General features: G+C 40.8%; 1 protein-coding gene across 1 annotated transcript in view; it reads right to left on the reverse strand.

Annotated features, from left to right (window-relative positions):
- Positions 1-528: 528 nt before the first annotated feature.
- Positions 529-16,982, reverse strand: part of psme4a (proteasome activator subunit 4a) — a 30,858-nt gene continuing 14,404 nt past the window's right edge. Inside the window, 34 exon segments of the mRNA XM_061789396.1 lie at positions 529-1,491; positions 1,660-1,800; positions 1,877-2,010; positions 4,642-4,804; positions 6,096-6,251; positions 7,730-7,858; positions 7,954-8,039; positions 8,113-8,321; positions 8,629-8,760; positions 8,862-8,953; positions 9,038-9,142; positions 9,232-9,384; positions 9,458-9,583; positions 9,673-9,742; positions 9,839-9,997; positions 9,999-10,168; positions 10,270-10,399; positions 10,475-10,528; positions 10,641-10,777; positions 10,881-11,090; positions 11,193-11,324; positions 11,480-11,575; positions 11,643-11,705; positions 11,809-11,907; positions 12,135-12,190; positions 12,273-12,329; positions 12,430-12,485; positions 12,837-12,932; positions 13,062-13,219; positions 13,796-14,011; positions 14,142-14,209; positions 14,310-14,379; positions 14,604-14,702; positions 14,785-14,935. Of these exon segments, the coding sequence (XP_061645380.1) occupies positions 1,666-1,800; positions 1,877-2,010; positions 4,642-4,804; positions 6,096-6,251; positions 7,730-7,858; positions 7,954-8,039; positions 8,113-8,321; positions 8,629-8,760; positions 8,862-8,953; positions 9,038-9,142; positions 9,232-9,384; positions 9,458-9,583; positions 9,673-9,742; positions 9,839-9,997; positions 9,999-10,168; positions 10,270-10,399; positions 10,475-10,528; positions 10,641-10,777; positions 10,881-11,090; positions 11,193-11,324; positions 11,480-11,575; positions 11,643-11,705; positions 11,809-11,907; positions 12,135-12,190; positions 12,273-12,329; positions 12,430-12,485; positions 12,837-12,932; positions 13,062-13,219; positions 13,796-14,011; positions 14,142-14,209; positions 14,310-14,379; positions 14,604-14,702; positions 14,785-14,935 (3,967 nt within the window). The 3' untranslated portion in view covers positions 529-1,491; positions 1,660-1,665.

The following is a 16,982-nucleotide window of genomic DNA, read 5'->3' on the forward strand; positions in this document are numbered from 1 at the left end:
ACGTTTTAACAACTTGGCAGAAAAACGAACAAGAGAAATGATCATCAGTTTCAAATTCAGCAATGAAAAATTGTCCTAAATCAGTTGAAAAAAAGACAACTATTTTGTTTTTGATAACATCATAATTAACCCTAATGTACATTATTGTACATAATTGAACCCGTGGTCCTAACTGGAGTTCAATTAGACTTGGTTTAAATAAGACCAAAATATTGTTCTGGAATCATGCATTAAAAAAAAATATCGCTTTCATTCAAACAAGCAGTTTCAAAACACGTAATCTTCATTTATTATACTGTCCATCCATCCATTTTCTATACCAGTTGTACTCATTGGGGTTGCGTTGGGGTCTATCCTCGATGACTTTGGGTGAAAGGACTGGAACACAACTTTGACTGGTTGCCAGAGAAAAAGGGAAGGAGAACATGCAAAATCCACACGGGATACAGAGGTCCTAAGCCACAAGGCTACCATGCTGTCTTATCTTAACATTTTATAGTTTATATTTATGCCACAGTGAGTCAGATATAGTTTTATAAACAATTTATTTATACATAATATCATACAATGAGCAAACAGTTCATCTAAATAAAAAGTCACAGAAATGTTGGCACTACACTATACAAAGGTGAGGTACTAAATGCTTCAATGTTGGGACTCATTTCAAGTCACGACAGGAAAACATAAGCTGAGCTAAATAAGATAGTTATAGGAGGGGTGGGGCAGGGGGAATCAACAATTAATTGAAATTATGGACTGGCACAGTGAACAATGTTTTGCGCTGGAGAACCTTGAAAAGTGCTCAGGTACTCACAACACAAACATGACAGCACCGCATGGGGGAGTGCACTCTCCCCTTTCTTTGCAAGAGTAGCTGAAAATAGGATGTAGTGCTTTACCGGGGGGGGGGGGGGGGGGGGAGAACAAAAAATAAATCTAACCCACCTACTTAACCTGCAGAAATACTTGCTAGAAAAATATAAATGCAGCACTTCAAGAACTTATAAATAAATAAATATGTTTGTGCATATTTGCTAAAGCGTGACACACACGATGCATATAATCATATCTAGATCAAACAGCCACACAAACAATCTAATCCAAAGAGTTCCGTTGACAACGTTTTGCAGTTAAAGACAAACACTTCACTTAAGGAAGATGATAATGAAGCACATGTCCTACACCGGGACATTGTGTTGGCTCAGAGTTGATTCTTGGGATGTAAACCCTGAGAAATGTGTCCGACGCGTCACACATTTTCAAGCATCCACACACACGATCAAACAACCAAACTAAAAGAAAAAAAAAACAGAAATATTACACACTGCAGGTCATCCATCCCTGCCATGATTGATCCTTAAATATTAAGTATAGAAGAAATGTAAATGAGCTACATACATAATACACAACATTGCAAATTATTTTGTGTGCCACTTCCTGGTGTCTTGGAACTGCAGCCACCTCCTTGATGCAGGCTGGCATGGATGTAGTCTGGGAAAATTCAAGCAAAACAGAAAAAAGAACATACGTAAGAAAAACAGGAAGCAGCTGAAAGAATTGTCACTTATCTACTGAAAATCTCAATACAAATGTTAGTGTAAGTGCTTTGCTTAAAATATGGAGGGTCTTTCTTTGGGTGATATTTCTGAAATGCTTTACCAGGTTTTAGGCATAGTAACAGGGGGAGACCAGCAGGTCAGTGAGCACTAGCAGCTGGTCATCTGTGAACTGCTGCTTATGCTGCTGCCAGTTGTCATGATGCGTTCTCCGAAAGTTGGACAGGGTTTTCTTCACAGTCATCTGCAGGAAGGTTGAAACAGTACGGTTGATTTACTAATGTGAAAAGGTACGCTTACAACAGACTAATATGACGTACTTCAATTGGTTGGGTATCATTGAGGTGGACACTGAGGTCCATTAATAGCTGGGGCATCCAGGTGGGTACATCATATGGGCTTGAGAGAATGCAAGCACTCAGCCCAAGAACACCAGCATGGCGCCGCACCAGGTCTGTGACAACATCAAAATGAGGAAAATGAGGCAGTTTTAAACATTCCTTGACTAAGCTCAATTAACCGACTCAATTTACAATAAACCATTTATCGCAGGTTCCAGAAAACCCACAAGCGCTAAATGAAATCGCGAAGTAGCAACCAATTATTTTATATATTACTATATAAATATATGCATTTCAATACCAAATTTTGAAACTGCACTTTGGAGTGAGGTGCAATTATTTTAGTTGTCCGCTTGAGATGACCATACACAACACAAGCATATCCTTATTAAGCATGCCACGCTTATGTGACGTCAACAACAGACACTGTGTCAACAGCCAATTTCCTAGGTTAACCATTTGCACCGTTCCTCACAATCACAATGCTGGCAATGTAGTCAGCAAAAAGCATTATTGGTACGAAGAATTAACTCATTCCCTGCCAATGCCGTCATTCAGAATCCATCTATTCCCTGTCAATGCCATCTCAAGCCTTCAATGATGTTTTTTAACGGGGATCGGTGGGGGAGGTTCTTGTGCAGTTTGTGTGTGATCGTCAAGCCTCAGGATAACTGCAATGAGGAATGGCACTCTGTTGAGGGCAACAATGCGTTGAGGTGAATGTCCATCCCTCAGTGGAAGAAGAGGGAGGCGGGGTGCAAGAGACAATGAGAGAAGGCAAACATAATGGTGGAAAAGAGAGAAGACAAATGAAAAAAATCTTAAAAATAAATAAAAATCTTTCGGTACTAAAATTTATTGTGCCAGGGCTAGAAAAATATTCCTGCGACCGACAGGAATGATGCCTTAGATCAGGGGTGTCAAACTCATTTTTGCTGGGGGCCACATCGTAGTTATGGTTTCCCTCGGAGGGCCGTCATGAGCGTGAACAGATATACAGTAAATGTACAATTGCTCCATGTTATTACAAATACACAAAAAAAAAATTGATGAATAACTATATTTGAAACCAGAAGCCAGTAAAAAGTTGTTAATTCAATTTATTTTGAAATGGGGATTGGTAACAAAAATGTTTGCAATCAACGTTATATAAAAGGGAAGACAGTTTGCAATGTTATTTTAGCAAGAAACATGAAGTCAACGCACTGGACTTGCTTTCGCGGGCCACATAAACTGATGTGGTGGGCCGGATGTGGCCCCCGGCCCTTGAGTTTGACACCAGTGCCTTAGCTCATGCGGGGGAATAAAGGATGACGCTCCAAGCTGATCGCAGTCACAAAGCTGACTGTATCAGATGTGCAGGTAATTGCACTACTTTAAAAAAGAAATCTGTGATGCACAGAATCCGCAATAAATTACTGTACGCATATTTACAATCAATATTCCTAATTGAAATGATTTCAATTAATCTGTTCCAGACCTGCACTGAAAAAAAAAAAATATTCTTTTTTTAAAATACAATACAAATAGCACTGTATTGTATCAAAACAAAAAACAAAAGAATCCATAGGAAGAAAACATGGTTTCATGAAGTGTAATTACTGTACGTTGGGACAAGCAGTCACAACAATGGCTAAAAGGTTGTATGTGTGTCTTTAGGGATGTGACATAGTGAGTAATATCAGGAACATGGCCTGTTCGTCTCCATGAGAGCTTATGGACATGAGTTTTGACTTATGCCTAGAGGCTAAAGGACTTTAGCCCTGATATTGGCCCGATTAGTTATCACGGGCGATTTCCCAGATCGGGCCTGACGTATATTGTGGGAGTGACAAAACTTGTAGTGTGACATAATCCACGGCCAACGATTTGGCCCTACAATAGCCCTACGACGCCAAAATGTAAAGTCTAGCATGTTTGATTTTTTCAGATATCTTCCGTATAGTGTGACATATCAATGACAATCTGTCTATCTCCGACAGCACACCTTGACATCGACCAATAGGATTGGGTATTGTGACCGGCGCATCACGTCCCATGTTTGCTGTTGTCAACATACTTGCACCTTGTTGTCAACATTTATTCAGACGCATAAACCAAGGTATACCGAAACTTTAAAGCATGATTTGACAGAACTCCGGCATGTTTATGTACTAACAAGCACTAGACTTGCTAGGCTACGGGACATTTTGTTGCCTGCTTGCGAGCCATATTGTATGACAAGTACGTGAACATACCTCATGCAATCCTTGAATGGACAGCCCACTCCCGAGCACCGGTGATGACCACCACACGTTTTGCCTCATTTTGTTCTTTTTCCCCCCCATAAAATAAATTGGAACGATCTATTGTTGTTGTCGCCATGGTACCGAGTGTATTTGGTCCCGTTGACTGGGAACACGTTTTCTGGCGCCGCTTCTCCAACAGTGTTTGATTTGACAAGAGAAACCCCAGTGATCGTAAAAGACGGAATGCGGTGATGGCAGAATACACGTCGTGTAGTGTTGCCACTGTCTGACCGAGATACGGCAAGATTTTATGGCAGTAGTCTTAGATAGTGCAATCGTGAAAGACCAAATTTGTCTTGTAGTTTCATCCAGGCATTACTGTCGCACTTTTGTATTAGTGTGTTTGAACGTTTGAAGGCGGCTCGTAAATCGAAATGCTCATACGTTGGGGCACTTATAAAACAAAGTACCACTTTATCGGTGGTTTTTGGGGTCACAATGGCATTCGTGCCTTACCGGCAGAAGGTATAGTGTCCACTGTTGAGCCGACACCCCTCTTTCTCTTTTTAGGGAGGCGGGTCTTGCACAGAGCCTCAAAGTGAGCCTGCATGGGGGCATCCATGCGCAGGAAATTGCACTGGAGGAAGCCACTGAGTGTGGTGGCTGCCATTTCTCTTACCTGCAGAGTAAACAGATGGACACGCACGCGCACACACACGCACACACACACACAAACATCAGACAAACATGAAAAAAAATAATGAAATTCGAAACAACGAAACAAGCTCTTTAGGGTTAGATAAATACTTTATTCACCTTGTATGGGTAATTGAATGAATTAGTGATTTGCCAATGAGTTTACATGCACAATCTTTTTCCAAAACACCCTTTAGACCAGTGGTTCTCAACCCTTTTGGGGTCCTGGACCCCCTGCATATTTTTGATCTACCGTGAGAACCCCCTTTCAGTTGTTACTTCCAAAACAAAACAGTATACTTACGCTGTTTCTTCTTGGCATAACACAACAGCATTATATTTATGAAGTGTTTCCAGAAATATGTAACAAACAGCATTTTATGCATTAGCTTTCAGAAATATGTAACAAAACAGAATTGTTATGCAGTAGATTTCAGAAATAAGCAATGAAACAATTTTTAAGCAGTAGTCTCTGAATGTGTAACAAAACAACAAAAACAAGTATAAATCTCAATGGATATCATAATAAAGTCCCCTCTGCAGTTTAGGTGGATACAGGTCTCAGTCACATTTGAGTCGAATAATCCTATTTCTATAAATGGCATAGGATCCTTTTCAAAAGATTTTTTCACGGACGACTTGTAATTACACCAAGAACCAGTAGGGGGTCCGCGGACCCCTTGTTGAGAAACACTGCTTTAGACGATCACAGAATCAGCTTCAGAATGGGAGTGGATGATCGTAAAACAAAATTGCGTTGTACAAATTCTATCTAATGAACTGTTACCGCAGACGGCTTGTGCTATTTTGTAAATATTAAATCAGTGATGGAGACTGATATAGGACACATGCAACATAGTATGAATCACCAAAAATTAAGTGGATGGGCTAACCTCTGTAAAGCAGTTACATGTATAAGGTAGAGCCTAACAAAAATGACTACTTCCAGCCATTCCCCACTCTTCCTCGTCTCTACTTCATCCCTCTCTTCCTCTTTCAATCTGAAAAAGATCTCCATAGCAACAGATTACTGCAGCCTCTGGTTTCCATAGCAACAGTTAGAGGACCAGTGGAAAGGGGGTGGCGGGGATAAGAGTGGGGAGCCAGGAGGTGAATGCGGAATCACTACCGTGGTGCTAAAAGATGACAGGAAGCCGCCAGCACAAACAAACGTATTTAATGTAGTGTGGAGACTGACAGTTGAATTATGGTGGACTCACATGAACCCCCGTTTCAGATTTGAACTAGTTTGTGGATGAATGTTTGGTTTTTACCTCCAGCTGTTCGTCCTCCAGCAGTCTTATAACCAGCGCCCGCACGTCATTCACTGCTTTCTGGTCACTCATGAATGTGAACAGGTTATAAAATGCCATGATCTGGAGGTATGTCAGCACCGTGTAGCGAGCGTGCCAGGAGCTGCTGCCTGCAATCTGTGACATTGACATTGCAGGTCAATAATGAGCTGAGCTTATGTTTGTCTTTAGGGAATTTTAACAATTCACACAATAGCAAAGGGGACCTAATGAGTTCAGATTAGTTGCGTGCTGCATTCATAAAACACGAAACGTTACCTAATACTGTTCTTTTAAATACTGTACTGGATGCCATTCTTCAATTACCTGCCAGGTCAATTATCCACTTAAACACATCTTCCCCACAGGGGAAAAAAAAAAAAAATCCAGGTGGCTGTAAACACTAACTAGCCAGAGGTGGGTAGAGCAGCCAAATATTGTACTCAAGTAAGAGTACTGTTACTTTAGAATAATATGACTCAAGTAAAAGTAAAAAGTAGCCCTCCAAATAATTGAGTAAGAGTAAGAAAGTACTCAGTGAAAAAAAATACTCAAGTACTGAGTAACTTAAGTCATAGCATGACCATCAAATAAACTAAAATATTAATAATGTGCAAATTCGGATATTTCTCAACAATATCACTTAATGTAAAACATAAAATCTAAATATTTATATATATATATATATGAATAAAATCTTTGTACAATAAAAAATTAAGGTAAATTCCGCTCCAAGAATTGGTCGTATACTATTTTGTTTCCACTTGTTAAACAGCACAATAGGATCTCTAGGCAGAGATTATAAAAAAGAACAAGGCTCCAGTGGATATAAAAAGTCTACAAATCCCGGTTCAAATGACATCTTTTTTTAATGTAAAGAAATTTAGATCAAAATTTATCATTTTGTAACTTTTTCCACCATTAATGTGACCTAGAATTTGCACAACTCGCCCAGAGATAGCTGGGATAGGCTCCAGCACGCCCGCGACTCTAATGAGGATAAGCGGTACGGAAAATGGATGGATAAACTGACTAAGTGCAATAGGTGGAAATTAATCTGTGTGCAAACTCATTTTAACGTGGCTGACCAGTTAGTTCTGCACCGAAGCATTACAGTGATCATTTTTTTAACAAAACAGGCTGACTCAAATTTTTGGAACCTAACTATTTTCAGTCATTATTGTCTAAAAAAAAAACCTGACTTTCAATCTAGAGGCGGCATATTGCTGCACGGCTCCCGCGGAGTGAGGAACATGTGGAGTGTTATAACACTTCTCACACATTTCAAGTGTCCAAGAGAGTGAATAGATTTGTTCATAAGCTATTTCCAACACTTTAAATTGGTTAATAATGTGTAAAAATAACAGAAAACGTGAGGACCGACCAACAGTATCGATCTGTGAAAAAATATTAAATTGACAGCATTTGGATACATAGGGTTTCCACTCGACAACAACGATTTGTACAAATAAAGGCCTCCTTTCAAATTAACACTCGGTATTCTCTGCAGTAGAGTAAATACACTACTATTATTCATTGACTAGTGGTCATAAAAATAAAAAAAATAAAAATCTGAAAAAACTAGTTAGGTCAACTACTGTTGCTCGATGGCTTACCTCCTGCAGGACATTGAGGACCATGGGGATCTGCTCTGTGTAGAGGAGCCCCTGCGACATGAGAGAGAGGCAGGTCTTTGCATCCCTCTTCAGCTCATCATAACTGTCATCATTTTCGACTGGAGCAATCTGGAACCACGCAAAAAGATGTCAGAATTAGTCACCTTCTGTCTATTTCAGTGAGTATAGTGAGTGGGTGAAGGAGCAGGTTTCAAGAAACCTACTTTGAAGAGTAGGGGCAGCAAGCGCAGGTGCTCAGGGACAGCGGTGGAGTAGGAGCGGCCGGCACTTGAAATCAGCCACTTTAACACTGCAACCAAATTAAGGGGGAGGGTGTTATTAAATGTAAAAAGTTATAGATGGATCACTCAGTGTTAACCCACCTGTTTTGAAAAGTTTGATCGCTTGTGTTCTCTCATCCTGCTCCCCCACCTCATTCTCCTCAACCACATGGTTTTGGATCTCCTCGTCGCCCTCAGTCAGGGGTTTCAGCTGTAACAAAATTCTGTCGGTGAAGTCCGAGATGCGAGGCGAGGTGGTTGGTTGAGTGTAAGGCAGGTTGACATCTATCATGAAGATGTAGGTCAGCACGCTGGAGGGAGGGGAAGATGCACAGTTCGTAAATCGTTTTCAAGGTCAAATCCAAGTTGTTTTTTCTCTTTTCAGGCAGCTAATGCATAAATATTTATCCTTACTCAAAATAAATCTTTTACTTCAAGTTTGTTTTACAAACAAAATTAGGTTTCATAATTGCAGAGGAAATAAGCTACGTGTATTTGCAAGTAATTACAGTACTTTTGAGACTTAGACAAACTGAAAACAGCAGCACTGGTGGGGAACTTTAAGATGATAGAGAAAGGATAAGATTAAGAAACAAATTTAAGACAATCCATCCTCACCTTCCAATCCGCTCCCGTACATTTTTGTAAACCTGAGTCAGTTTGGGCTCCAAGTACTGCAACAATCTGTGGAGGAGCTCTGGCACACGCCACTCCTGCTGAGCAAGGCCTCCCTGCAGCACATACAGGCGACTGGGGAGGAAAAGTAACCCCCCACAAAAAAATAAAAATAAAATCAGCATTTTGTCAGTGGTATCAACATTACTAGTAAGGCAAGCGATCTTTCTGCTGACCAAGCATCGACAAATGAGCCTCCCTCCCCATTGACTGGAGACTCCATGAGCATCTCAAACAGCCAGTGAAGTTTGCGAGGGTCTCTACTCTCCTGTAGATGGCAAAGAACAAACAAAAAGGTCATGAACTGCAGAATAAAAAAAGGACATGATGAATGTAGAGTGGGAAGGATTACGCAGGCGGTGGCTATGCAGGTGCCCCAGTCTGCATATGTTTCTACGGTGATGTTGGACAAGGCTGTACGAAGGAGTGGACACAACACTTCCCAAAGGCTCTCAACCTGCAAATTAGGCATTTACGTTGAAGATAAATCCAAACAATGTTGTGCAACAACATAAAAATGAGCATGAGTCCTGAGTGAAAGTGCACCTTAGAGTAACTCCAGTGCTTGCATCCTCTGATTAGGCCAGATATGATCTCTGCAACACAACGCTGCTTACTCTCATGGGTGTCTGCTACCAAGCGCTGCATGTGAGGCTGCAGCAGAGGCAGGAAGGTGTCACTGAAATTGCGGAACAAACCCTGGAAACGGAAAAGAAAAAATGGGTTTCATAGTCCTTTCCTTAAAACAAAGCACTGTAAGAAATGCGTTCACCTTGAACAAACAGAATCTGCGCGTGCTAAACTTGTCTTTTCCCTTTCGATCCTCTAGAGAGAGAAACTCAATAAACTGCTTGATGAATACTGGGTCTGAGAAATGGTCGTAGATGATCTGCTCCCGCTGCACAGAAAGAGAAAAAAAAATTATAAAGTTCAATAAAGTGCACTTGCAAAGTTTTCACTGTTGTGTGCACATTAATCTACACAAACCTCTGTCATTTCCTCTCTAGTTAGCTTCTGTTTGGGCTGCTCTTCCTCAGGAGCATACATCATCAGTTTCCTAGAAATTATTGTGATTAAAAAGCATAACAGCTAAATATAACACAATAAACCTCAACCAAGAAAACAAAATGATGGAGCAGTCATAAACATGAACCTTGGCCAACTGTAGTAACCCCAATGAGTCTTTTCCACAAAGGCACAGAGATCCCAGTCCTGCTGAGTCCTTGGCAGGCTGTTGCTGTTATACTGCAGCCACTTGTTGTCTGGGCGGTCACCGGCCACTATACCTTCCGTCTCTTGAAGTGCACCTTTTTACACCAACAGAAAACATTTTCCAATTTGTTTGATAAAATGTTTTTGAACAGCAAAGATGAAAACTAGACAAACCTTTGTGCTGCTTGCAAAGCTCAGAAGGGCTGACTGGCACTTTCTTATGAGGCATTTTTATTTGTTTCATGATCCCTGCCACAGCTGATATTGCCACCTATTGGACGAAATAAAACACTTCAATTGCTCTAGTCTCTATCCATTAATGTCTAGCCATAATTTGTGCGCTGCTGTGAGGTGTGGAGAGGGCCCAATAACCTTGCGCACGTAGAGGGAGTCGTGGTTAAGGGTTTTGACAAAGAACAAAACGGCTGCCGGCGGGAGTTGGTGGTCATCTCTCAGGAGCAGTGACAAGAAGCCAATAGTGATGTGTTCAAATTTCCACGGCCTGGAACATTAGAAACAAAGTTCTAGACAAACAAACACATTGAAGTGTAATGCGGTAAATATTACAACAACCTACAAGTTTCTGTTGCTGAGGAAGTTCAGCAAATCACCAATGAGCTGCTGGTACTTCCTAAAACATAGTTACAACATATATCAACCTTAACAATATTGACATCAAATAGATAATATTGAAGGTATGATACAGTAAGACAATCACGGCCATGTTATTAGAAAGAACTTACTTGCCAGACTCTAAATTCTTGAGTTCCTGCCTGTGAACTCCTTTTGATGTTTCTTCCTCTGAAGGAATAGGGTCTTTAGGAAAGGGATTTCCAGTGACCATAAGTTGTTTGGCTACATCACAGGTCTCTTCAGGGATCTATAGGACGAAAAGGTACATTTTATTTTGGTGGGTTCTGTTCATGGTACGCATGTCTCAATCAAACATTATTCAATTGTTCTTTAAAAAGTGTCATTCTTACGGAGAAGTCGATCCCAATGGTCTCATACTGTCGGTGAATTTTGTCAGCGAGGTCGTCGAAGAGCCGCACTATGGAGGGCTTCTCTAAAGACATGGCTGAACTGAGGCCAGATCGAACAATAGCAGGCCAAGTCAGGGCAATGCACTCCCAGTCATGCAAATTGGCCAGGCACACTCCACTGTGATTCCCAAGCAGACAATACAAGGCACCCTGGAAAGGCAGAGACAATCATGTGCTAACATTTAACACCTACTCTGATGCAAATCATAAATAGACATGATAGAGAAACATAATAGTTTGCCAATGTCATACTTTGAACTGTTGCTGTGTGATGCTGCTGTTGTCTGGGTTGAGAAACTCAAGGACATGGGGAATCACATCTCGACAGCAGAAATTGTATGTGCCAAGTGAAGTGAACAGTACACTTTGAGCTTTGCTACGTACCTGCAAAGAAATCAAAATATTTTAAGTATTTAAGTCACAAAATTATAGACTAGAGTACGGTGAGTGAATCCAACTCATTTATGTCAACAGACAAAAACAAAATAAAGACAGGGTAACTCATAGCACACAGACGGTAGATTTTGCAACATCCTCACTTGGCTGTAGGTGCTTGTGGAGAGGCGCAACAGATCCCTCATCAGCTCCTGGTGAATGCTCCTGTACTGACACCCTTCCACCGTCAGCTTGCGCAGCTGATAATCCACAAAGTGGTAAAATTTCAAAAGGCTCCAACACAATGGCAAGATTTTATCAACTTACTTCGTGCTGGAGCATGACTCTGTCAATGAGCAGAGCTCTGATATGCTGCTTTCTGCCATGAAGCTGCAGAAAAAAAGTTTAAATGGCTTAACGCGAGCCTCAAGGTAACTTATTTCAATGGATTTAAACCAAACACATTAGATGCCACCACAATAAAAATTCTCACCCTGTTTTCCATCGATTTTTTCACAAGGTTGAAGCTCTTCCAGCGAGAGTCAAACTCATGTTTGTGGGAACCTTTAAAGTGCAGCAATTCACTGATAATCTAGAAGACATTCAAGACAACAACAAACACTTTCAAATGATGGCTAATAAACTCTTTTTATCTTCAAATCATATATTTTCGTATTTGTTTTGGGACTCAGGTGATCCACAAGTATTCACTATGTAATAAAGCAACTTTGTTCAGAACAACTATGATACTGTCATTTTATTCACCTAAAAGTACACTTAAAAGGAATACTTAAAAAATATGATTGTCAGTCTGTTTACCTTGATAATGGAAAAAAGAGACTTGGTGTCATCTTCAGAGTGTTCCAGTATATAATCTTTAAAAAGAGATAAAATAACATCAACTAAGACTTAGAAGAAGTGATAAGAACTTAGTTGGGGTGTGGCCACAGCACTTACGAAGCAACTGTCTCATCACATGACAAATGGAATCTCTGTAGTTCTCTTTGGACTCATCTGCAAATAAAGATGACATTTACATTTTAAGAGAATACTCACTTTAATACATAAGTTGTTCTTCAATGTACACTATCTCAAATGAAAGTGTTGAGCATACCATACTTTGTTCCAGTATACAGGGTGGTCTCCTCTAGAGTCACCATACTATGGACCCTGTTCCAAAAAGCACACAAAGGTATGTATCATTTCTCTATCACTACTGAGGAGGGGGAGAAAAAAAGAGAAAAAAAAAGTGGTAACATTACACGCAACGATTTACAAAAGAAACAATACAAACACTTAGGGGACGAATTTAAACCAATGTCCCCTACAAATTTGACCACCAGCAGCTGCTCTCTCACTCTAGAGACCTAACATACTAGAATATATTCATTGGCTATATAATTCAATATTTCTAAAAACACTTCCAGTAGACTATGGACATTGAAGGTGATCAAATACACATCCAGAAATGTACAATATTAATTTAATACCACAACAATTTTGATCAGCAAAACTGCTCACAGTTCAGGTATAGGCTCTCCTTTCAAGGGAGGCATAAGACCACCGGCTCCCAAGAGACAGTGTTGAACAATGGTGAGACTCTGTAAGACATCATCTCTGCAGAGGAAAAAAACATGAGAAAGAACATGTAAATGCCACTATCGCACTTTAAAGGAAAACTACATTGGACCTGGATGGACATCACAATGCATTGTGCATTGCAACATACTTTGTGTTGCATTATACCTGCTCATTTCTTGTTCTCCCTCAGCAAAACTTTGAAGCCTATTCAGTTCTGGCTTAAGAATCAGGCCCAGTAAATAAAAGGTAAAGGTGGTCTCATCAGCACTGGGCACATGCCACCGGATGTCCAAGTTCCACAAATCACCTGGACGACCCCAATCCTGCATGGGACAATTATAAAGAAGGATAAACAAAGGGTTAAGTTCTACATTTTCATCACTTGTGATTATACAGTCCATATTAAATGTCATCGTGAACAACATGGAAAAAAAAAAAAAAAAAAAAAACAATCAACATGGGAGAGTAAAATGTGTCAACAGTTGTACGTGTATCCTTATTAGCATTTTATGAATAAAGAAAAAAATATAAGGCTTTACACATAGTGGGGCAGTGTATTTCAGAGAAACCATTGGTTGGATTTACTAAAGACTGACTCATTCATAAAACAGACATCCAGAGCTGCCGTAAGAGTCAAATTCACAAGAGAGACTTGACATCCAAAGTGCAGGAGACAGTAATACAACGATGTGTCCTTCTACTTGTTCTTCTCCTGAAGACTGGTCAAACAGGAATCAAAATATTGACTTTTATACAGTGGGGAGATGATGATTAATCCAACTCGGGCAAACTGCAGAAAGTCATTTCGCTTCTCCACTTACAGAAAAAAGGGCTGCACTCATTTTTCCAGTGACACAATAAAGTATATACATGTAATTGTTTAAGTAAAGCGTATTCACCTTGATGGGTAGGTACTCTGTGATTGGTTGGCAGAAGCCACTTGGCACACTGCAATACTCAGTAGGATATATGAGGGCAGTAGAGCGGAGGATGTGATGCAGTAGGTTGCATGCTAGGATATAGCCCTGCTTACACTTGAGGTGGAGGGTCAACTGCAAAATCTGGGCCAAGTCAGAGGAATAGGGCAGGAGCTTGTGACCATCCACTCGAGTAACCTGCGGGGCACATGGCAAAAAGACGCAATGGTGCTGAAGTAAGGAATTTAAAAAATATATATTAAAAAAAAAAAAAAAAAATAAATAAAAAACTGCATAGCTGTGAGACCAGAAAATTAGTTTGCCTCACCTCTGACAGTAGCTGGAGATTCCATAAAAACTCCTTGTCAAGTTCCTCTTCATGTAATACTTCTTCATCTGTTTTAATAAAATCAAAGTGTATATCAGGGAGTAATAAGGACCTAAATTAGTCAAATACACTGACAGAAACTTCTTTTTTGGCCAACAGTTCACTTACGAGAAGCAATTTGGTGTATTTGACTGCAGCAGTGAGGCACAAACATCTTAAGAGACTCTGCAGGGTGACACTGAAAGAACAAGAACAGTGGACAGTGAGCAATAAGAATGGCGCTCAATTATTCAACTGCACAGAGTACAAGGAGTCTATTAGAAGTATGGCATTATTTGGGGGATATCAGTCATAGTAAAGGGAACAAGATTATAAAGGATCTAATTTAGGTGTGGCACATATTTGTTGAAGTTGATGAAAGGAGGCCACTATTTGTATAAAAAAAATAAAAAAAAAAGTTACCTTGGCAGCAGCCCGGCACATATCCGCCACCATCCTTCCAGCTACATGAGTCTCAAAAATGTTGGTGGTTGCAAAGTTAAAAACCTTTTCCAGGGCCACCTGTTACAACCACAAACATGATCGTATTCATAATTAAATGTGAAATCCTTTTTTAAACATTTAAATGTTCTTCAATGTTGACCTTGAAGATGTCCAAGGAGCACTGAGTAAGGATAGTGCTGAAGGTAGAAGATAAGCCGAGTTCCACCAAACTCTCCAAATGGGTCATTTTCTCAGTTTCTGTTTCCTCACGTGTTTGCTCTCGAGTGCTGCTGTCGATTAGGGCAAAGCACCTGCAGATATTATCAAACAAGCAAATACCCCTTTGTAATGGTAGAATAAAGCAGCTTGCTCAGAGAAGCAAAATACATGTAAATCTTTGCTCTTTACTGTATTTCTGGTTGTGTAACAGCAAACTAAAAATAATACAACAAAAGCAACAATAGATCTATCAGTTTTCTGATTTTTTAATTATTTAACAGTGAAAACAATCGGGCAAAATGTACATTAGTGTTGTACAAATATATGTTATGCAACATTAATGTTTAGCATATTTTAAATAGCGGCACGGAGGACGACTGGTTAGAGCGTCTGCCTCACAGTTCTGAGGACCGGGGTTCAATCCCCGGCCCCGCCTGTGTGGAGTTTGCATGTTCTCCCCGTGCCTGCGTGGGTTTTCTCCGGGCACTCCGGTTTCCTCCCACATCTCAAAAACATGCATGGTAGGTTAATTGAAGTCTCTAAATTGCCCATAGGTGTGAATATGAGCGCGAATGGTTGTTTTTTGTATGTGCTCTGCGATTGGCTGGCAACCAGTTCAGGGTGTACCCCACCTCCTGCCCGATGATTGCTGCGATAGGCTCCAGCGCGCCCGCGACCCTAGTGAGGAGAAGCGGCTCAGAAAATGGATGGATGGATATTTTAAATATTGTTAGCTACTTTTCAGTTGAAGAATGTAGCAATGTCACAGTCATCACACATTACTAGCTACGAGTGTTGCACCAAGATATCACGCTACCAGTTTTTAATGTACTGGTATTTAAAAAAACACGGCAGTGCTCCAATTGTGTCTTAAAGGCCATTACACAAAAAACTGACGGTCAGCCAATGACTGCCTGTCTGCCGAGAAGTTAGAGAAATCCCTTTAAGTGTGGAGGAAGGGTTTTGTGTGTCTCAGTGTGTTTGTGCGTGCATCTGTGCGATTATGCGTGAGCCAGCGGGAGGAGCAAATCACAAGGAGCCGAGCTGCTGCAGAGTGCAGACTCAACTTCCTCATGGAGAAACAAGATGAATGTAGCACCATTTGGAACTATTCGCTACCAACCGCTCTTAGCTCTAAGAGCTAAGATATCTTTGCACACGTTAGCAACAATCTCTCCCTGAACGTGGAAAAACAACCTTGGAGATTTTTGTGGACATTAGGAGAGCGCACTCCCAGCATACTCCCCTGAACGTCAACGGTTCTACAGAGGGACCATAGAGAGCATCTTGACCAACTGCATCACTGTGTGGTACAGAGCCTGCACCGCATCCTGCCGCAAGACTCTCCATCGCATAGTGAGGGCAGGTGAGAAGATCATCGGAACCTCTCTTCCCTCCCTGCAGGACATTTACAGCACCCGCAAAGCCCTCCGCATAGCGGGCGATGCCACCCATCCGTCACACAGCCGAGTCCAAGACAGTTTTATTCATCGGGCTATGAGGAATCTGAACTCTCTGCTCCCTCTACCTCCTCTTCTCACCTGAACTCGACGCCCCGCAAACATGTAGATGCGCACGCACGCACGCACGCACGCACGCACACACACACACACACACACACACACACACACAAACACACACACACACACACACACACACACACACACACACACACAGGGTCGCACCAATCATTTTAGCAGCATTGGGGTTTTGTCATCTAATTTACAAATGTCTTATTTGCCTTGGTTCTCTGACCTTGACTATGTACCACACGTCACCTGATCTTTGATATATGCACATTCAATTCATACTTTTTATACTGTATATACTATAGTTTATGTAGCTTTTATATTGATATTATTTGTAGTCTTTTGTAGCACCGCGGGCCCTTCGAGTACCGTAATTTCAATCCTCTGTTGAAGAATTGACAATAAAAGTATCTTGTACCATTAACATGCGTTAGCACGCATTACAAGAGCGATTTGAAAATTGGAGAGTTGAGAAGAAAAAAAAAATCCACTCGAATGCAAAAGGGTAACCCACTTTTTTCCCCACTTAATATCTAAGTGGAGCAAAAAGGTCCACTGTTTTGAGTGTCGTGCCTCCGTATACAAATGAACAGCAACAACAGCACCCAGT

The sequence above is a fragment of the Phyllopteryx taeniolatus genome, chromosome 11, assembly GCF_024500385.1.
Source record: "Phyllopteryx taeniolatus isolate TA_2022b chromosome 11, UOR_Ptae_1.2, whole genome shotgun sequence".
NCBI lineage: Eukaryota > Metazoa > Chordata > Actinopteri > Syngnathiformes > Syngnathidae > Phyllopteryx > Phyllopteryx taeniolatus.